Source organism: Palaemon carinicauda, chromosome 1 (assembly GCF_036898095.1).
Source record: "Palaemon carinicauda isolate YSFRI2023 chromosome 1, ASM3689809v2, whole genome shotgun sequence".
Classification (NCBI taxonomy): Eukaryota; Metazoa; Arthropoda; class Malacostraca; order Decapoda; family Palaemonidae; genus Palaemon; species Palaemon carinicauda.
Window position 1 is genome coordinate 10,145,334 of NC_090725.1, and position 23,456 is coordinate 10,168,789.

At 35.1% G+C, this 23,456-nt stretch overlaps 1 protein-coding gene across 1 annotated transcript in view; it reads left to right on the plus strand.

The window, feature by feature from the left end:
- Window positions 1-23,456, plus strand: part of LOC137643781 (uncharacterized) — a 213,883-nt gene that overhangs the window by 96,616 nt on the left and 93,811 nt on the right. The window contains exon 2 of the mRNA XM_068379572.1: window positions 20,057-20,152. Within this exon, the coding sequence (XP_068235673.1) occupies window positions 20,057-20,152 (96 nt within the window). The remainder of the gene's footprint in view (window positions 1-20,056; window positions 20,153-23,456) is intronic.

Below are 23,456 nucleotides of genomic sequence, written 5' to 3' on the forward strand. Positions count from 1 at the left end.
AGGCAGATTTGCACCGACTCGCAGCGGTGCCCTTTTAGCTCGGAAAAGTTTCCTGATCGCTGATTGTTAGAATTATCTCGTCCAACCAATCAGCGATCAGGAAACTTTTCCGAGCTAAAAGGGCACCGCTGCGAAGACTTATCTCGTCCAACCAATCAGCGATCAGGAAACTTTTCCGAGCTAAAAGGGCACCGCTGCGAGTCTTTGCAAATCTGCATCGCTAAAAGAAATTGACTATAGTTTCTTGTAAGAAGAATTAAACATCAAAGTATTTGTTTGTGAGATGATTTATTGGTTGATTGATTGGATTTAAAAATATGTAAAATGAGAGAAACCTCAATTTAGCTGTTTAGGGGAAGACTTCAGTTCACTAAGATGAGCAGCTACAAGAAAGGTGAGGCATCGAAGTAGCTGGTGTTTGTAGGTGATGGGAATCATCAACGTAACGGATCTCGAGAATAATTCTTCTTCACTCAAAGGATTAACTACTGAACTGTAATTGTTCAGTGGCTACTTTTCTCTTGGTAAGGGTAGAAGAGACGTTAGCTATGGTAATCAGCTCTTCTAGGAGAAGGACACTCCCAAAATCAAACAATTGTTCTCTAGTCTTAGGTAGTGCCATAGCCTCTGTAGTCTGTATCATGGTCTTCCACTCTCTAGGGGTAGAGTTCTCTTGCTTGAGGGTACACTCTGGCACACTGTTCTATATTTTCTCTTTTCTCACTGGCTATTTTTCCTGTTGGAGCCTTTGGGCTTGTAGCATCCTAGTTTTCCAACTAGGGTTATGGCTTGGCTGATAATGATAATAATAATAATAATAATAATAATAATAATAATAGCTGTTTGTAAGAGGACTTAAGTTTCAAAATAGCCAGCCCTACTGTGAGGCTGCCCTGTGGTGCCTAATGGACGCAAAACTGTTAAATCTAAAAATTCAGAAATTCAGCTTGGATAAAAAAAGTATAATAATCCTATCAAACACACATTCTAGTTAAGGTGTTATAGCTTATAGACCATGTGTGTAACGGTACAACATCAGAACGGGCTGATGTTATTTTCACCGCTGTCGTAACACCAATAAAAACTAAAGTTTAAATTTCACTGACGTTTACTGCCCTTAAGAGTCGCCCTTTAAAAGGTTTAAAGGCTGCTCGTGAATGGCAGAGGCAAGGGACAGATACATTGCCCTATCAAACAGGACAATACCCTAGACCTAGACTCTAGAGACTGACCATATACACATATGATCAGCGCCAAGCCCCCTCTCCACCCAAGCTAGAACCAAGCTGATGACTCAGCAGATAAACATATAGGCTCCCCCAAACCTCCCATCCTTAGCTCACAAGGATGGTGAGGTTATAGCGATCAAAGGAACTAACTAGTTTGAGCGAGGACCAAGCTGATGACTCAGCAGATAAACATATAGGCTCCCCCAAACCTCCCATCCTTAGCTCACAAGGATGGTGAGGTTATAGCGATCAAAGGAACTAACTAGTTTGAGCGAGGACCAAGCTGATGACTCAGCAGATAAACATATAGGCTCCCCCAAACCTCCCATCCTTAGCTCACAAGGATGGTGAGGTTATAGCGATCAAAGGAACTAACTAGTTTGAGCGAGGACCAAGCTGATGACTCAGCAGATAAACATATAGGCTCCCCCAAACCTCCCATCCTTAGCTCACAAGGATGGTGAGGTTATAGCGATCAAAGGAACTAACTAGTTTGAGCGAGGACCAAGCTGATGACTCAGCAGATAAACATATAGGCTCCCCCAAACCTCCCATCCTTAGCTCACAAGGATGGTGAGGTTATAGCGATCAAAGGAACTAACTAGTTTGAGCGAGGACCAAGCTGATGACTCAGCAGATAAACATATAGGCTCCCCCAAACCTCCCATCCTTAGCTCACAAGGATGGTGAGGTTATAGCGATCAAAGGAACTAACTAGTTTTGAGCGAGGACCAAGCTGATGACTCAGCAGATAAACATATAGGCTCCCCCAAACCTCCCATCCTTAGCTCACAAGGATGGTGAGGTTATAGCGATCAAAGGAACTAACTAGTTTGAGCGGGACTCGTACCCCAGTCTAGCGTTCACCAGTCAGGGACGTTACCGCATCGGCCACCACAACCCTTCGTCACGGTACGACTGCTGCAATAAAGCAAATTTGCATTGGCGGCATTTGCGATGCTTCTACTTGTTCTTGCATTAATTAGAATTATTTGTTGCATACACATTGTTTTTTAAGCGACCGGTTATTTTTTCACGGCCTTTTTTTTTCTTCTTAAAAGGACACTCCAAAATCAAACCATTGTTATCTAGTCTTGGGTAGTGCCATAGCCTCTGTATCATGGTCTTCCACTGTCTTAGGTTAGAGTTCTCTTGCTTGAGGGTACACTCAGGCACACTATTCAATCATATTTCTCTTCCTCTTGTTTTGTTAAAGTTTTCATAGTTTATATTGGAGATATTTTTTTAGTGTTACTGGTCTTTAAGTATTTTATTTTTCCTTGTTTCCTTTCTTTACTGGGCTATTTTCCCTGTTGGAGCCCCTGGGCTTATAGCACTTTGCTTTTCCAACTAGGGTTGTAGCTTAGCAATTAATAATAATAATAATAATTGAATTATCATGTGCTATTAACGTATTTTTTTTTTAATTCAATCTCATTAGATTTACTGCTTACCTCATATTCCCCATTTCCCTCACAAAAAGAGCAAAGTCAGGTAATGAGTAGCGAGCATTCAGGTGATATTCTCAAAAAGAATGTAGCTGATTAATATCTACGCTTTATGGAGTTAAGCCAGGTTCATTAAGCTTTTGAAAAATCTGAAAACAAATTTCTCTAAAACTATTAGATGTCTTGCACTTTTACTCTAAAGGTGATTGACGTCAGAATTACCACAATGACGTCATTATGGCTAGACCTCCACGGGTTATGTAAGGTCAAAACCTTTTGGAGCCGTAAGTTCCGCGCCAGCTAAAATCCTTTATTCATATCTTATGGATTATTTATTATTAGCATAGTATATACTGTATCATGCGAGACATACGTCTACAAGTGTTACTTTGTATCTTTAGTTAAACCTTATGATGGCCCTTGCGCTAGACTGTCCAGTAAATATCATCATCTTCAACATCATTTACTTCACAGGCATTTCATATCATCGTCATCATTCAAGTTTCATTGTAGTGTATATCTTTGGTGAGTACACGAAACAGAATTAGTTAGAATTATTTTGAAATAAAATGAAGTACATATGTAGCAAAATTTATATTTTTTAAAAATGAAATAGGCCTAGCAGCATTAGGTTGCCAACATAGAAAATTGAACAGGGGAACAAACCCCGCCTGCATGGTAACCCTCTCTCAGCTAACTCTGCCTACCTCCCTCCTCGAAACAATATAAAAAAAAGATAAACTAACCCTAGGGTTTTCAACAACATTCTAACCTCGTGGAAATATAAACATGATGTAACATGACATAAACCCTTGTGTTCATACTTTATATGTGTCGAACAGCATACCTAATTGAGATTACATAAGACCGTGTAACAAAATATGTGAAATAAAAAGTTAATTCTTGAAAATAACATAAATTTACATACACTGACTTGAATGAAAAATACAATGAAATGAATGACTAAAGTCTTATGTAATTTACATACAATTACTTAAACCTACAAGAGAGGAACTCACCTTATGAGCTGGCTATATACCTAATACACAAATGAAATACATAAATAAAGTATTTACTCTACACTAGACCAGCTTCATATGAATATATATATATATATATATATAGAGAGAGAGAGAGAGAGAGAGAGAGAGATATGCATATACAGTATATGTATGTGTGCATATATTATATATATATATATATATAGAGAGAGAGAGAGAGAGAGAGAGAGAGAGAGATATGCATATACAGTATATGTATGTGTATATATATATATATATATATAGAGAGAGAGAGAGAGAGAGAGAGAGAGAGAAGATATTAGTTTGTTAGCATATCTCAGTAAAATTTACCTTTTTTGTCGCCCGACACAGTTTCTGAAAAAATAGCCGTTTCCGCATTTTGGGTGCTCCTGCAGACCAAAGATATAGCCTGTGATTGGTCGATGCAGCCCCAGTCGTATGTTATCAACATTTGATTGAAGATCGATTGCTTAGCCCTTCGGGCAATTAGAAGTCATGGAGGCTGTATTTCGTTTCCCAAGGTCTATAGACCTTGTCGTTTACATTCTGTGACGGGACGCGTTAAAGTGTGTGTATGTCATTAGCTCAAGTCGTTAGGTAAAGCGTATTTTATAATGATCAGTATCTATGGGAGCGATCGAGCCTCAGGGATAAAATTTCTGAAAGAAAAATTAAGCGGGAGAAATGAAGAGATGAGTTTGATTTTCTAAAACGTGAAACATTAGTAGTTAATAGGGAAACCATTGTTTTGGCTTTATTTCATCAAATTTCATGATTCAAAAGATTTACCTATTATTATTATTATTATTATCATTATTATTATTATTATTACTATCCAAGCTACAACCCTAGTTGGAAAAGCAAGATGCTATAAGCCCAGGGGCTCCAACAGGGAAAATAGCCCAGTGATGAAAGGAAATAAGGAAATAAATAAATGAAGAGAACAAATTAACGATAAATCGTTCTAAAATAAGTAACAACGTCAAAACAGACATGTCATATATAAACTATTAACAACATCAAAAACAAATATGTCATAGATAAACTATAAAAAGACTCATGTCCGCCTGGTCAACAAAAAAAGCATTTGCTCCAACTTTGAACTTTTGAAGTTTTACTTTTTTTTAATTTAAATAAGCAGGGGCCACCTAATTGTCTTAAGGATTAAAGTTGATGTTTTTAAGGTAAAAAAAAAAAAAGAATATTACAATTCTGGCGGAAATCTCACAAACATTTGGTTTATTTTTCCGGCCTGAATAGATGTAAGATGATATTGAGTTGTGTGGTCAGTATGGCTTCAGCAGTTCTAAAATATTCCTTATTTAGTGTTGATTTTGTGTTGTTATTGTTGTTAACTATTTACTCAAGGTCATCGTTTTTTACTGATCAAATAAATGTATATTTTTAATCCCAGACACGATTTTTGTTAATGACGTATGGAAAGAATGTTTTGTGACTCATTTCTTTGTGGTCTATTTAAAATAGCATTTTTTGAAAGTTTGACACCGAATATGTTTTCATGTCTGTCAAAAATATTAATTATATGGCAATCAGAAGCAAATAGAATGAGTTAATGTGATTGATTCATGAAAGAATGGAATTCGTTAAAAAATATTGGTACGTGGTATAGTTTCTCTCTCTCTCTCTCTCTCTCTCTCTCTCTCTCTCAATCAGAAGCAAATAGAATGAGTTAATGTGATTGATTTCATGAAAGAATGGAATTTCGTAAAAAACATTGGTACGTGGTAGTCTCTCTCTCTCTCTCTCTCTCTCTCTCTCTCTCTCTCAATCAGAAGCAAATAGAATGAGTTAATGTGATTGATTTCATGAAAGAATGGAATTCGTTAAAAAAACATTGGTACGTGGTATAGTCTCTCTCTCTCTCTCTCTCTCTCTCTCTCTCTCTCTCTCTCTCTCTCTCTCTCTCTCTCTCTCTCTCTCTTAGACATAGTGTGCTCTTCAGTGAACTGTAGTAGGAATAAATCCAGAGACATTTTTTATAGTGCCCTTCATTTTGTTGATGATGCTCGACCTGGAGACTCGGAAGTGTGCTATCATCGGCCAGCATCGTTGGGCTGAATCTTTTATGCACCAAAATACACCTCTCTCTCTCTCTCTCTCTCTCTCTCTCTCTCTCTCTCTCTCTCTCTCTCTCTCTCTCTCTCTCTCTCTCTCTCTGAATATTTTAATTTTAATTTAATTCTTGGTAGGTGATATTAATGATGATTTTATGATTTTAGTATAATAGTTCAAAGGTTACACTTTTATTTTCTTAGTCCACAAACTCTCCTTGTTCGATAAATCTGAGTCAGCCGTAAAACATATAGTAGAAGTTATCGATAACAACGTTGTTTTGCCAGTGATACCAAATGAAATGATAGTTACATATTCTTGTAGCCAAGAACTGAATTAAATCTATAATCAGATAAAAAAAATACAGATTATTTTTTTTTATCTGTTTCAGAGTCTTTATGTGTACATACTTTCACACCATCGATATATTTTTGCTTAAGCCTTTGAATGATATTCTTCTGGAAACGCATGATATACTTATCCTACAGTATTTCAAGTTTCTTTGGTCATATATTATATACTATTGAGTGCCTAAAACATGCTTTAACCCTTTCACTGCCAATGGTGAATTCAACAAAACCTGATGACATAGCAAAATGTTTCAAAACCACACAAACCTGAGGTTGTTGATATTTATTGGAAAGCTCACTTCAAGACCTTTCCAATGAATACCTACTGGATATGTTTTAGGTGATTTTAAAATATATTTCACTTTTTAATATTTTGACAAAATTTGCCATTAGCAGTGAAAGGGTTAAGAGAAAAAATTATTTCGTCGTTTTCTGTGTTTCGAATTGCTGACGAAACCATGGGAGCTTGCCTGATACTTGTTGAAGTATTCAGAGCCTTCACCAATATTCCAAGTAACTCTCCACTGTCCTCAATATTTGCTTAACAACCTCCGTAGACAAGAGAGAAAGACCCAAGTTACTCGTGTATATTGCTGTTATATCCTGTACCAACTGTGTGTCACACGATCGTACTAAAAAGAACCAGAATAAACATGTCTGCGTGTTTCCTCTCTAACATTGTCTGTCTTGTGAACATGAAAATTCCTGTTGCCTTGAGGTTTTGTATATAAAGGAGAGTGTTCTTTAATAAAGTTACTCAGTTGATTGCATCCTGCCTTTGAGTCATAACCTTGCTCTCGGCCGTCACAATCCGTTCCACGTTTATGTTGCATATATTCTGTTTATTTACTACACATATAAAATACTATTCTAGCTTGGTGCCCAACTCTGGGATGCACTTTATATAAAGTCCTTGTAGATTTGATTTCAGTGGCGTCTGATCTTGTTTTTAAGCAACACTAAAGTTTCTCAGCGAAGGTTCGAATCCTTGGCCGGCCAAAAAGTCTGTTCATATAATTGAATTTCTTCCTTGGTATCTAATAATAAAAAGTGTATTTGGCTAGTTTGAATGAATTAAAATGAATATATATATATATATATATATATATATATATATATATATATATATATGTGTGTGTGTGTGTAAATATATACATATATAAGTATATATATGTATATATACATAAACACGTACATATATATATATATATATATATATATATATATATATATATATATATATATACATACATACATGTGTGTGTGGGTGTGCATATATGTGTATCTATATTCTTGTAGAGGTATAACTTGAAACCGGTAGGGTGGAGGAGAAATGAGAGATTTGGACCGTATAATAATAACACGGGAAGTGCGAGAAATGATGCTAGAGAAAGGTGAATCACGTAGTTTGTGGAAGGAGATATGTCGTGGTAGCATTAAGCCGTGTATGCACAGTGTTGGAGCAAATGCTTTTTTGTTGACCAGGCGGACATGAGTCTTTTTAAAGTTTATTTATGACATATTTGTTTTTGATGATGTTAATAGTTTATATATGACGTCTGTTTTGACGTTGTTACTTTTTTTAAATGATTTATTGTTAATTTGTTCTCATCATTTATTTATTTCCTTATTTCCTTTCTTCACTGGGCTATTTTTCCCTGTTGTAGCCCTTGGGCTTATAGCATCTTGCTTTTCTAACTAAGGTTGTAGCTTGGATAGTAATAATAATAATAATAATAATAATAATAATAATAATAATAATAATAATAATAATGATGTGAAGCGAACTTGGTTCGGGAATCCATCCACGACTCGGTAATTAAGCTAGACATATTGTATTGTTTATGTCTATTGTTGTTTATTCTTTGATACTGCACCGTTGAGAGAATATCTAGATATTGAAACACACATATACATCTCTCTCTCTCTCTCTCTCTCTCTCTCTCTCTCTCTCTCTCTCTCTCTCTCTCTCTCTCTCTCTCTATATATATATATATATATATATATAATATATATACATATATATATATATGTATTTCTTATACATATATATATATATAATATATATATATATATATATATATATATATATATGTATATATATATAACTTCCAATTGCCATGAGCCAGCCCTTCTTATGTACCCCTCTGCTTATCTATCTATATATATATATATATATATATATATATATATATATATATACATATATATATACATACATACATATATATATAAATATTTATATATTATATATATATATATATATATATATCTATCTATCTATCTATCTATATATATATATATATATATATATATATATATATATATATATATTTATATAACTTCCAATTGCCATGAGCCAGCCCCTCTTATGTACCCCTCTGCTTATCATTAGGTGACGTCACATAGTTTACTGTAGAATCTGCCTGTGTCTGTCCGTCGGCCACATTGGCGCCCCTCACACTAGCTAGTTCTCGCACGTTTTTAGTATAAACAATTCCACGTGACCGGCGTCTCGAGGTCCTGTCAGATGCTGAAGGTTGTGTTTTATTCTTTGTTATGTTTTCTTCTCTATGTTTGATCATTTTCTTCTGAGATTTATCATTGTTAGTGCTGTTACTTATTCGATGATCTAAATTCGTTAATAAATCATGAATGGTTATCAGGCTAGAAAGTCGTTAATAAATCATGAATGGTTATCAGACATGTGGTAAAATAACTGTAAAAGCAATGTTTAGGATAACGAGACACTATTTCTGCATTAACTTGGTTGTCCGCTATTTTTCTTCCACTTCCCCGTAATCCCTTTTTATTAGGGGAAAGAAATGGGTGCGTGTTGGTGACAGCTAATCAGAAAATCTGCTCCGAGTGGAAACCAGCAGAGCGATGTGATTGGAGATATGGGAGTAGCCTTTTGTGATTGGAAAACGCTCCCCCCTTAAGCCTTAGACTCCTGCTTGGAATTTGCAGGGAAATCAGTTTCTTGTGTAATTATTATTTTTCATGGTATGTGTATATATAATACATATACTTTTTGGTCAATCTTTAAGAGCTATATTGTATATCTATCAGCCCCAATAACCTCATTCTCTATTCTCACATTTTATGTTTAGCTGACCACTACTAGCAATATTTTAAATTCGAATAAATGGGGCCAAGTAACTTTACCTTTCCCCATTGTGGGGGCCTATTGTAAAAGTCTCCGCCCGGCGTTCTGCTGGGCGGGAGATCGGGTCCTGCCTGGACTCGAGAGTCTCATGTAGTGGCTGCAACACACGGTCTAGGTATCTCAACCGTGCTGCAACCTCACTATCATTGTGAGCTAAAGATGGGGTAGCCTATAGGTCTACCTGCTGAGTCATCAGCAGTCAGTGTCTGACCCTGCCTGATCATAGCTTGGGTGGAGAGGTGTCTTGGGCGCTGATCATATGAACATATGGTCACTCTCAAGGGCATTGTCACTGTCTCTTGCCTTTGCCATTCACTAGTGACCTTTAAACATTTAATCCTGGCTTTCCACGTGTTCTGGTTACAGCCTGACAAGGATAGCTAACGTTATCTCGTTCCCTTTATTTATTCGGATTCTTAAGAATGGCGCTGAGAGATCAGCGAATACGAAATAGTGAGAGAAACCAAAGGAAAAGGTCAATGGTGCTATGTAAATATACGCACGTAATTCATATGCAGTATATATATATATATATATATATATATATATATATATATATATATATATATACAGTATATTTACCGTGTTAGGCCATATATCTTAGCAATCCATGTCTGCCAACAATTATGTAAGCGGATGAGCAACCTGGATGAGTAACGTTAACTTTGAGTGTGGAGGAAATGCCCCCCTAAATCTCGAAGAAGTCGCTGGCATCAGTGTGACGGATTGGGTTTAAGGCAATAGACAGGATGACTCTTCGGTTTCTGATGCCTGGCGGATGACCTTACTGGAATTAGTAAGGACCGGCAAGGGTCACTTGCCATATTTAGATAGGCACTGCGCATCACAAGGAATTGGCTATCCTTTGATGAATCTAACCAATGAATCCTCTATGGATTTAGTCTGTTAATGGAAAGTGAAGATGACAGAATGGACCCCAGCCCCGGGCATAGCAGGGTGCTAAGAATCTCCTGGTTTATAAATCAACTCGTCCTACGCCTATTGATGCAATGGGTCTCAGTTAGATTTCGCCAGTCTTCTCTATCTTGAGCTTTTAATTCAATACTTCTCCATTCATCATCTCCTAATTTGCATTTCATAGTCCTTAGCCATGTAGGTCTGGGTCTTCCAACTCTTCTAGTGCCTTGTGGAGCCCAGCTGAACGTTTGGTGAACTAATCTCTCTTGGGTAGTGCAAAGAGCATGCCCAAACCATCTGCATCTACCCCTTATCATGATCTCATCCACATATGGTACTTAAGTAATCTCTCTTATAGTTTCATTTCTAATCCTGTCCTGCCATTCAACTTCCAATATCATTCTTAGGGCTTTTATCTCAAATCTATTAAATCTATTGGAGATTGTTTCATTGTCATACCATGACTCATGTCCATAGAGTAACACCGATCTCACTAAACTGATATATAGTCTGATTTTTATATGTTATTTCAGGCGATTTGATTTCCAAATTTTACTTAACCTAGCCATTGTCTGATTTGCTTTTTTCAATCTTTCACTAAATTCTAATTCTAAAGACCCTGTATTGGAGATCATGGTTTCTAAATGCTTAAATGATTCTATCTCATTAATCCTTTCTCCTTCCAATGATATTTCATCATCAATTGCACATTCCATTCTCATCATCTCTGTCTTTCTTCTATTTATCTTGAGTCCAACCTCGTGTGATATTTCATGCATTTTGGTAGGCAAGCATTGCAAATCCTGTGGTGTTCTGCTAACAACGACTGCATCATCAGCATCCTCTAGGTCTGCTAAATTCCTATCACCAATCCAGTCAAATCCTTCTCCACCATCTGCGACTGTCCTACGCATTACAAAATCCATGAGAAGTATAAACAACATAAGTGACAACACATTCCCTTGGAGTACTCAGCTGTTCAGTGGAAATTCATTTGATAAGACTCCATTAACATTAACTCTGCACTTGCTATAATAACGCAGGACTCTCCACAAAATTGGTCGGTGTACACTATCAAAGGCTTTTCCATAGTCCACAAATGCCATCAAAAGTGGATATCCAAGTTCTAAGCATTGCTGTACAACATGTCTCAAAATGAAAATTTGGTCAGTGCAACTTCTATCTTTTCTAAATCCTGCATGTTCATCTCTCAGCTTTTCATCAGTCTTTCTCTCCAGTCTCTATAGAATAAGCATACTAAATATTTTCATAACAACTGACGTAAGTGTTATGCCTCTGTAATCATTGCTATCAGTCATGTCTCATTTTTTTTTTTATATTTTCACCAACACTCCTAACTCCCATTCATCAGGCTTTGTCTCTTCATGCCATGATTATTTTGTGGAATGTGGCACGAAGAGAGGTGCAGTAAATGAATTAATTTCTATTATTGATACTGTCAAGTGCTTGTATTAAAGTGACTTGAATTGTCAGAAATTAACTTATTTAGAAGTAGAGTTCTCTTACTTGAGGGCACACTTAAGCACGCTATTATTTCCTTTTTTTGCTGGGGTACTTTCCTTGTTGGATTCTTAGGGCTTATAGCATTCTTCTTTTCCAACTATGGGTGCAGCTTAGCTGGTAATAATAATAATAATAATAATAATAATAATAATAATAATTAAAAAGCTTCACGGGACAGCATTGCATTACATCATTTCAACTGGCTCAAGTTAAGTAGGCAATTTGAAAACGTCATATCGTGATGTAAAGCTTTGGAGGAAAGTTGTTTAGAGTATAAATATCTGGATATACTTTTTCAGTATCTATATTAAAGTCTACCTGTATTTTCACCCATGCAGAAAACTGTTTGGATCAATATAATGTTTTTTATAATTAAAGATATCAAGTGAATTGTTGAGCGAATTGTCAAATTGTGGTTTTGAAGATATTGTCTTTATGTGAATTTGTTAAGCTCAAGTCTTGAACAATGGTAAGTTATACTGTATTTCATGATCACTATTAGCCACACGGTGCATAGAAATGTTTCAATTTATTCGTTCCAACATTTTTTTCTTTCTATCATATTTTTAGCATTTGACTTTTGCACTGACATTGCCATAGATGTGGTAGCTATTCTTGATTCGTGATCAGTTAGATGAATATTTAACTAAGCATTCATTACATCAGAAAAATCAAGGTAATCTAGAAAGGTAAGCTTCAGAAGACTTACCACAAATATGTTGGGCCTTAAATTTAAGTTTGGTATTGTTACATGCCAAGCCAATACTGAGATAAAAATATGATGCAATTTGATTTGATTTTTTGTGTTGTTTACAACAAACCTCTCTCTGATGCCTTGTTTCTCAAAAACGCTCATAAAATAAACTAAGGAAATTATATCAATCGTTATGTTTCAGCCAATACACATAACATGTCTTAATGCATATTGGCTAAAATAAAAATTAGTGATTGATTTGATGTTCTTAGTTTTTTATGAGCCTTTATATATATATATATATATATATATATATATATATATATATATATATATATATTATATATAATATATATATATATATATATATATATATATATATATATATATATATATATATATATATATACATATACATATACATACACACACACACGCCTGTATGCTTATAGATATATAGATAGATAGATAGATAGATAGATATGCCCTCTACCAATGGTAGTTACACGTTCGCTAAGACAATGAATGGCCGGCCTCCCCAGTGTCAGCAGCGCTGAGCCATGTTTCCCAAATTCATATTTGAATCCAATAATTACTTTGGACGAATCATAAACTAAAACTCATAATAGAAAGTTGTCATTTGGGATTTTCTTAGGCAGAAGAAAGTTTGGTCACAGCATTTATTAACTGAGGTCGATTATACTTCCTAATTTATTGCCCCTTAAAAAGGAGGAATCCTGTATGGTCCATCATGAATCGTTCCAACAATGTAAAGCCAGGCTGACACTTGCACGAATTTGTGGCACGCATTGTCACGACTCGAGTAGTGAACTGGCGTGAAGTGTTCGTAAACCCGTCGTGACATCGTGGCATGTCGTGACGAAAATTTTGAAATGTTCAAAATTTTGGTCACGACAAAATTTCGTGACCGGGTCGTGAACTATGCGCCAACTGTCGCGTGAACTCGTCGGGTCGATGCGGGAAGTGCGCAAAATATGCGTGAACTCGTCGTGAACTCGTCATGCCAGTTCGTGTCAGCTGTGATTCTGAGGTAATTTTTTATTTTTTTTTTTTTGATCTTCCAGTTCGTGCCACAAAATGTCACGACTTGCCACGACAAATTCGGGGCAAAAAGTCGTGCAAGTGTCAGGGTACCTTAAGCCTGTTATTTGGGAATGGACAGGCAGCCTATTACTTTAAAGGCGTTTTCACTACGTCTATATAGGCTATCCTACAGATACCTTATTCGCTTGGCTTCTTTCAAGTTTCACCAGTGTTCACTGTGGTAGACATAATGATATTAGTAGTAGTGTTAATAGTAATATTGGACGGACTATAGTTTTTAAAGGTTTAGATATCACTCATGAATGGTAGAGGAAAGGGACAGTGATATTCCCCTATCAAGCAGGACAATGCCCTATAGTCTTACCATATATACACATTATCAGCGCCCAGGCTCCCTCTCCCCCCAAGGAGGGCCAGGCAATGGCTGCTGATGACTCAGAAGATAGACCTATAAGCTCCCCCAAACCCCCATCCTTAGCTCACAACAATGGTGATGTTACAGCGACCAAAAAACTATCAAGTTTGAGCGGCACTCGAACCCCAGTCCGGCGTTCACCAGTCAGGGGCATTACCACATCGGCCACCACAACCCTTAAACCTTGGTAAATTAGCTTTCACGGGAAATTAGGTTTGCCGGGTGGTGATAGATTAAGGCAAGAAATTGCTTGCATTTATTATTTTTATTATTATTATTATTATTATTACTATCCAAGCTACAACCCTAATTGAAAAAGCAAGATGCTATAAGCCCAGGGGCTCCAATAGGGAAAAATAGCCCAGTGAGGAAAGGAAATAAGGAAATAAATAACTGAAGAGAACAAATTAACAATAAATCATTCTAAAAAGTAATGTCAAAAGAGATATGTCATATATAAACTATTAACAACGTCAAAAACAAATATGTCATATATAAACTATAAAAAGACTCATGTCCGCCTGGTCAACAAAAAAACATTTGCTACAACCTTGAACCTACTGATTCAACAACCCGATTAGGAAGATCATTCCACAACTTGGTAACAGCTGGAATAAAACTTCTAGAGTACTGCGTAGTATTGAGTCTTATGATGGAGAAGGCCTGGCTATTAGAATTAATATAGGTATAGCAATTTTTTAATAACTTTCCTTCATTTTGGTTACAACCTGTACTTCAAGGGTGTAAAATCGTAGTGTTTTAGATACCGATGTACACGTAATTCGTATTTCTTATTTCTGTAAAATTTTTGTGTGTATGAAAAATAATATTTGTGTATAAGAGAAAACTTGTGTTAATATTTTTGGATTTTTTCTTTACTACACTTTTTTTTCTTATAAATGAAATAAGAGGTGTTGCGGGTGTTTAATATTTATTTTATATCTAGTTCACTTCATATATATACTTCTGCAGTTCGCCTCAAGCATTGGTAGAGGTAAGACGTAACTACCTAGAATCCGAGGATAGTGGCCCCTGAGGTTTTTAAAATCTTTACTCGATAGTAGGTCATCGGCCTCGTTCTAGTCTCTTTTCTAGTGCCAGCATAGCTAGGTTTGTGTGTCACCCTTTTTTGAATGCTGTGATGCCAAATAAAGGTTAGGATACAAGACAACTGGACGTTACAACGTTATAGAACGGAAAGAAACTTAAAGAAAGCATTGAGAGGAAACATGATTGAGCTAAAATCGATGATGGGATTAAATTCCCTGCCTATTCCCACGCCCTGAAAATAAAGATGGAAACACCAAATATTACAGAGAGCCATAGAAGGAGGCCTTTTTTTATAGCCGAAAATACATCCTAAGTCAATATATTAAATTTGTCATAAATGCTATTTTATTGAGCTTCGGTATAAGGAATGTTCTAAAGATAATAACTTCAGAATATGGTGTGAATGTTCAATATGATCATACATACAAGGAATGCCGAGAAAATACAAAGAAATATGTTGTCTCTAATCAACAACGTAGAACTTTGTCAGCGAAATGCCCTGTGAGGAAGGATATGGAACATCCATTGCAAACAATGTTATGATTTACGCCAAAGTAACAGTCACTAATACATGGAACTGTCAGGCTAATTCAAATAACATCCAAAACAATATAAGTAATGTATGAGAAGAGACAATAACATTTATATAGCAATAAAACGGGTGCTGTGTCAAGAAGAATTCTACCCCTCAGTAATAAACAGTATATTAGCAAATAGCAAGAAACCAAGAATATATACATTTCTCTGAAAAAAAATCAATAAATATGATAGCAAGCAATACGAAAAGTGATAAAATACAGAAAAGCCGTACACACAAAGCAGAAAAATTCCAAGCAACTAATGATATACAACAGGCTATGCAAGATTGCCCACAAGAATATGTTAATTTGGATAAAAATGAGTAAATTAGTGTGAGAAATTCCTTAATGATAATTGAAGTTTAAAGTATATAAATTATAGTAATCTTGATTTATTGCATTATCAGATAGTCTTTATATTATGTAAATATTAATATGACTAACGTTAGTATATGCTAATGATGAATTATGAACCACATCAGAAAAACCAATATCAAAATATAAATTATATGTTTATATAAATATGTATTTGTAAAAATGAACTTGTAAACTGTATATTTTCTTAATAAAAAAAAAAAAAAAAGATTGCCCACAATCTGAAGAAAGCAGGGCAGGAAGCTCAGTAGACGACCTATCAGATGAAGACTTCACTCCCGGAAAATGACATAATTCTGACTTAATATCAGCAAATTCTTCCTCAGGACATGTGAGTCATTTGAAAGAAACAGAGCATCAAACAACAGAAAAAATAGAAGAATCGGTGAGTCATTTGAAAGAAACAAAGCATCAAACAACAGAAGAAAAAGAAGGATCAGTGAGTCATTTGAAAGAAACAAAGCATCAAACAACAGAAGAAATAGAAGAATCAGGGAGTCATTTGAAAGAAACAAAGCATCAAACAACAGAAGAAATAGAAGAATCAGGGAGTCATTTGAAAGAAACAGAGCATCAAACAACAGAAAAAATAGAAGAATCGGTGAGTCATTTGAAAGAAACAAAGCATCAAACAACAGAAGAAAAAGAAGGATCAGTGAGTCATTTGAAAGAAACAAAGCATCAAACAACAGAAGAAATAGAAGAATCAGGGAGTCATTTGAAAGAAACAAAGCATCAAACAACAGAAGAAATAGAAGAATCAGGGAGTCATTTGAAAGAAACAGAGCATCAAACAACAGAAAAAATAGAAGAATCGGTGAGTCATTTGAAAGAAACAAAGCATCAAACAACAGAAGAAAAAGAAGGATCAGTGAGTCATTTGAAAGAAACAAAGCATCAAACAACAGAAGAAATAGAAGAATCAGGGAGTCATTTGAAAGAAACAAAGCATCAAACAACAGAAGAAATAGAAGAATCGGTGAGTCATTTGAAAGAAACAAAGCATCAAACAACAGAAGAAATAGAAGAATCGGTGAGTCATTTGAAAGAAACAAAGCATCAAACAACAGAAGAAATAGAAGAATCAGGGAGTCATTTGAAAGAAACAAAGCATCAAACAACAGAAGAAAAAGAAGAATCAGTGAGTCATTTGAAAGAAACAAAGCATCAAACAACAGAAGAAATAGAAGGATCAGGGAGTCATTTGAAAGAAACAAAGCATCAAACAACAGAAGAAAAAGAAGGATCAGTGAGTCATTTGAAAGAAACAAAGCATCAAACAACAGAAGAAATAGAAGAATCAGGGAGTCATTTGAAAGAAACAAAGCATCAAACAACAGAAGAAATAGAAGAATCAGGGAGTCATTTGAAAGAAACAAAGCATCAAACAACAGAAGAAATAGAAGAATCAGGGAGTCATTTGAAAGAAACAAAGCATCAAACAACAGAAGAAATAGAAGAATCAGGGAGTCATTTAAAAGAAACTAAGCATCAAACAACAGAAGAAAAAGAAGGATCGGTGAGTCATTTGAAAGAAACAAAGCATCAAACAACAGAAGAAATAGAAGAATCAGGGAGTCATTTGAAAGAAACAAAGCATCAAACAACAGAAGAAATAGAAGAATCGGTGAGTCATTTGAAAGAAACAAAGCATCAAACAACAGAAGAAATAGAAGAATCAGGGAGTCATTTGAAAGAAACAAAGCATCAAACAACAGAAGAAAAAGAAGAATCAGTGAGTCATTTGAAAGAAACAAAGCATCAAACAACAGAAGAAATAGAAGGATCAGGGAGTCATTTGAAAGAAACAAAGCATCAAACAACAGAAGAAAAAGAAGGATCAGTGAGTCATTTGAAAGAAACAAAGCATCAAACAACAGAAGAAATAGAAGAATCAGGGAGTCATTTGAAAGAAACAAAGCATCAAACAACAGAAGAAATAGAAGAATCAGGGAGTCATTTGAAAGAAACAAAGCATCAAACAACAGAAGAAATAGAAGAATCAGGGAGTCATTTGAAAGAAACAAAGCATCAAACAACAGAAGAAATAGAAGAATCAGGGAGTCATTTAAAAGAAACTAAGCATCAAACAACAGAAGAAATAGAAGGATCACTACAAAGCTTCTCAGATTTCTCCAATTCCTCCACTTTGCAAAATCCACAAGGATTAACTGCAGCATTAGAATGTACTTTACTAGTTGCCAAAAATACCAGAAAACCAGAAATAAGAGAAAATTACGCAATTAGTAAACCACTGTAACTCGAATAGAGTTCAAATAATTCAACATAACGGACCATCCTAAAGAAAAAGGAAATTTTGATTATATAGTATACTGTATATAGAGAAGTCCCTGACAATGGTAATCAATGATTTTTGTATGAAACAAAATGAAAGTGAACTATGAAAATGTTTGGTTGTACAGTAATACATAAATACAAAACTTTGCTGCTGAAGTTTTTTTTTTTTTTTTTTTTGGTAACTTTGCCGAACTTTATCCATTCATCTCTATCCGCTAAAAGTTATAGTTCCGTAACTATCCATTCATCTCTATCCGCTAAAAGTAATAGTTCCGTAATTATCCATTCAATTCTATCCGCTAAAAGTAATAATTCCGTAATCATCCATTCAAACACTCTTATTAGATGGTTATTGTAAAGCAAAATAGTAATTTGTTTCAGTATATTTAGTTTTTTTTTTTTTTTTTATTTTTTTTTTTTTTTGTAAGAATAACAAGAGCAATCGAGAATAATGCTAGATATAAAGTGATGGATGACTTCCAGGACAACTTCTTAGCTTTCCAGATTCGAATCGACAAAGGACCTATAATGATCGCTACAGCTTACGGCTTAAGCCACCAAGAAGATATTGTTTTCCACTTCCACTTGTAATGAAGTTAATTAACAGGGATCAACGAACATAACTCATTGCCGATCTAAATACCAGACACCAACTCACCATGTTGATATAGTGCCAAATCATTATGTTAATATGGTATTATTATTATTATTATTATTGTCATTATTATTATTATTATTATCATCATTATTATTATTATTATTATTATTATTATTATTATTATTATTATTATTACTTGCTAAGCTAAAACCCTAGTTGGAAAAGCAGGATGCTATAACCCCAGGGGCTCCAACAAGGAAAATAGCCCAGTGAGGAAAGGAAACAAGGAAAAATAAAATATTTTAAGAACAGTAACATTACAATAAATATTTCCTTTATAAACCAAAAAAATTAACATAACCAGAGGAAGAGAAATGAAATAGAATAGTGTGCCCGAGAGTACCCTCAGCAAGAGTAAGAAATATTGCTCCTTTATCTCAATGAAATTGTGGATAATCCAGGCTTTATATTACTCTTATTAACACTTAACTTTCGTCTAAAGTATGTTCTCTATCCGCTAAAAGTAATAATTCCGTAATTATCCATTCAAAAACTTTTATTAGATAGTTATTGTAAAGCAAAATATTAATTTGTTTCGGTATATTTAGTTTCATTAACTAATTATGTAATATTCTGATAGTTAAGCTCTCTCTCTCTCTCTCTCTCTCTCTCTCTCTCTCTCTCTCTCTCTCTCTCTCTCTCTTGTGTTCATTTTTGATAGGTGCTGTGGCTAGTGTTTTTTACGATTGTTATTTTTAGTGTAATAACTATATTCTTGTCCCTGCACTTATAGTTTAGGCAGTCTTGTTTTTTCTATATTATCACTCTCTCTCTCTCTCTCTCTCTCTCTCTCTCTCTCTCTCTCTCTCTCTCTCTCTCTCACAGACATGCACATACGATGGGTTGCGTAGAGCAGCCTGTTCTTGTACTCATATATATGAATGTAATTCAGGTCTTCTTTTTTTAATTGGTCTAAACTTTGCATCTATTCAACCTCCTGGTTCCTTTGCCTCTTGATGTAAGCTCGCCTAAGTGCAGGCAAAATTCTATAAGCCCAGGGGCTCCAACAGGGAAAATAGCCCAGTGAGGAAACGAAACAAGGAAAAATAAAATATTCAGATGCAAGAATGAATGAGTGTGGATGTTTATTTCGTAGTAAGACCGTAGTAGTGACACTCTTGTTTTTTCCCCCCAACTTGACTCCCATCTTCCGCCCGCCACATCTCTGGACTCCCAACTTACATAAAAAGGACGCATCTATAGTTCGGCTCTGCAGCGCCTGCAAAGATATCCTGTTGACGTTGCTACTGACCAGAGAAATCCCCAGAGCGTCAACATGATTGGAGGTTAGGAATTGTCAACTCTCTCTCTCTCTCTCTCTCTCTCTCTCTCTCTCTCTCTCTCTCTCTCTCTCTCTCTGTGCCTGCGAGTTTGTGTATTGTATGTTTGTATATGGAGAAATGTTTTATGTGCGTGTTTGGTCCTCTCAAGAGTGTGTTACGCATGATTTTTTTAAAGATGTAACATATATATATATATATATATATATATATATATATATATATATATATATATATATATATATATACATATATATATATATATATATATATGTGTGTGTATGTATATATATATATATATATATATATATATATATATATATATATATAAAATAAAGAGTTGGAACACAGTGCATACTGACCAAGCATGACTAATTTGTTTACTATTTGTGTCGTTTATTATGTTAGTTTTGTTGTTCTCTATGTACATTTTGACAACTATGTTCAACTTAATTTTGACTTTTGGATAATTTTGCGTCATGCCTTTTATAAGTGATTGTTATTTATATTTGTTGTTGTTTGATTGGTGTTTTAGCATTGAATGGTAAATCCAGGTATTTATTGTGACAGCATTTTCATCATGACCCTGTTCGTTCGGTAAACATGCCCTCGTTCTGTCATTGTGCTAATTCTTCACAAGGGTTTTCTCTCCTTGAGAATTTCCGTGGGATTTGGTCGTGTTGGCTCAAGGCCCGTGCCATAATTAGCGTTCAATTTTATTGCCAAATATGGTACGTTCAGGGTGCAATGTTGCATGATTCAATTATGCAGTTTTGTTTCTCATCAGTAAAATCATTTATAGTTTCTGGTCATTATTTTCTCGCTTTCTTCAAAGCTTGACTTATGACATAATCATTGATTCTCATTTTTTTTTTTTTTTTTTTTTTTGTGTAAATCATAGATTAAGGTTTCCCTTTAGCTTAATTAAAGCTGCAAACAAGTTCAAGAAAAAAAGTATATTACTCCTTAGCAAATTTTAGAGCGTCTTTGTATAGGATAAAGGTAGTGACCTTCGATTATAAGGAGAATTTTTTTTGGAAAATTGGAAAAAGTCCATAATAGTATCGAGTTACGATTTGATAAGAACGGAAAAGAAAGCAGCTTTTGTAAATTATATCTGATTATGCATGACCGGTAGTCTATGGTTAATCTATGGCAGCAGGTGATTTGTATATACAAATGCAACCCTGCGTGACGTCACAAAGATCCTCTTATCTCGGTATAGGGAACTGCATAATTGTACGAACGGAGCAGTAAATCAAGTCAAGGTCTTTCCCTGTCAAATTAATTCTCTCTTACGGGCTGCCAGCGTAAGAGGCCGTGTGTAACACAGGCAGGTGGAGTTCAATCATAAAGAAACAGACAAACGAACGAAAAAGTCAAGGAGGCACCGCGTCATAACTTAATTCAACATTACGAAGATGTCCAGTTTTAAACGGTAGAAATAGTAGTTGTTTTTCTACGACGATAACTTTATTAAAGCACATGAAAATAGTGGTTGATTATTTTGTTATTCACTGTTAATGTATTTCTTTGATTTATATTTCTATTTTACTAGGTAAATAAATAATCGCTTCAAGACTGACTTAGTAATGGTATTCTTGTTACATTTCATCTACAATATGTAAATTAATGGAGAACGATATAACAAACTTTTGTAATTAAACAGAGGTAAGATGTATCAATTATGGAACTCATTATGAGTTAAGATGTATGCAACAAAAAAAATAAGAAATAAAAAAAAAAAATATGTAAATTGGTCCCAGGTGGCTTGGTTGGTGACCAGGGTGGGTTCTCGTAATAGAGGACAGCCGTTCGAATCTTTATTACTGATCGGGAAAACGTGCTACCATCACTTGGGAAGAGTTCGGAGGTCCACACCACACATCTTCCCCCTACCCTCCATCTTGATAATTGGACGTCATAGGACAAAGACCCATGCCGGCTTAATATACAGTAACATGAGTCTTTTATAGTTTATTTATGACATATTTGTTTTTGATGTTGTTAATAGTTTATATATGACATGTCTGTTTTGACGTTGTTACTTATTTTAAAATGATTTATTGTTAATTTGTTCTCTTCATTTATTTATTTCCTTATTTCCTTTACTCACTGGGCTATTTTTCCCTGTTGGAGCCCCTGGGCTTATAGCATCTTGCTTTTCCAACTAGGGTTGTAGCTTGGATAGTAATAATAATAATAATAATAATTATCGCCAACCTTGCGTGGTCTGAAATGGTAGTTCGTCTAGCGGTTGTCTCTAGCCACTCCCTGAACCAAGTCCAAATCAAAGAGAAGCGTTTCGGAGTGCTTTCAACGCCCAAGAATTCTAAAAAGAAAAACAGTTTCCTCTGAAGATTTACATGAGATCTTGGGATTCTCAGAGATAAAAGCTTTTATAGGTTGCTGCGAGGCTTGGTAGAGTCATTTGAGGTAGGAGAGAGAGAGAGAGAGAGAGAGAGAGAGAGAGAGAGAGAGAGAGAGAGTTGTCGTTTCAAACACAAGAAACATGAAATCAGAGGGAAAGGTGTCCTAGATAGCAAGTGCTGTCATTGAATTGTCAAACATAATAACTCCTTAACATTAGCGCAAGTATTTAAAGGTTGAGTAATCCACTTGCGAATTGATTTTTTTTTTTTTTTTTTTTTTTTTTTTTTTTGCTTTTAGTTTCAAGTAGGTATTTTGATAGCTCGTTTATCACACGTCATTAAGGAGGTTTCTTTTATTTGTAACTCAATGTTATTATCATTGCGCTGGAGATATGAGCAGTGTGTTTAGCGCATACATAAAGTTGTCGAAATAATAATGATACTAAAGAAGAGTAGAGTACTAGAAAAAGTGTATATGAATAAAGATGCCATTTTAAGAAAATCCCCCCATGGTGTCATTAACTAGAAAATTTGGATGTTTGTTGAGAGCCATGGGGAAAATCTTATTTATTGTACCAACCGTGTGTCACACGATCGTACATAATTCATTTTGTATATATTATGCTTGTATCTTCGCTCTTCCCTCGCACTAAAAAGAACCAGAATAAACATGTCTGCGTTTCGCCTCTGTAACATTGTCTGTCTTGTGAACATGAAAATTCCTGTTTCCTTGTGCTTTTGTATATAAAGGAGAGTGTTCTATAATAAATGAACTCAGTTGCTTTCATACTGCCTTTGAGTTCACAACCTTCTCTCTGCCGTCACACTATTCTAGCTGATCCACAATTTATCAGCAATCAACGTTGGGGGTAGGTTGGCCAGGGCACCAGCCACCCGTTTAGATACTACCGCTATAGAGTTATTGGGTCTTTTGACTG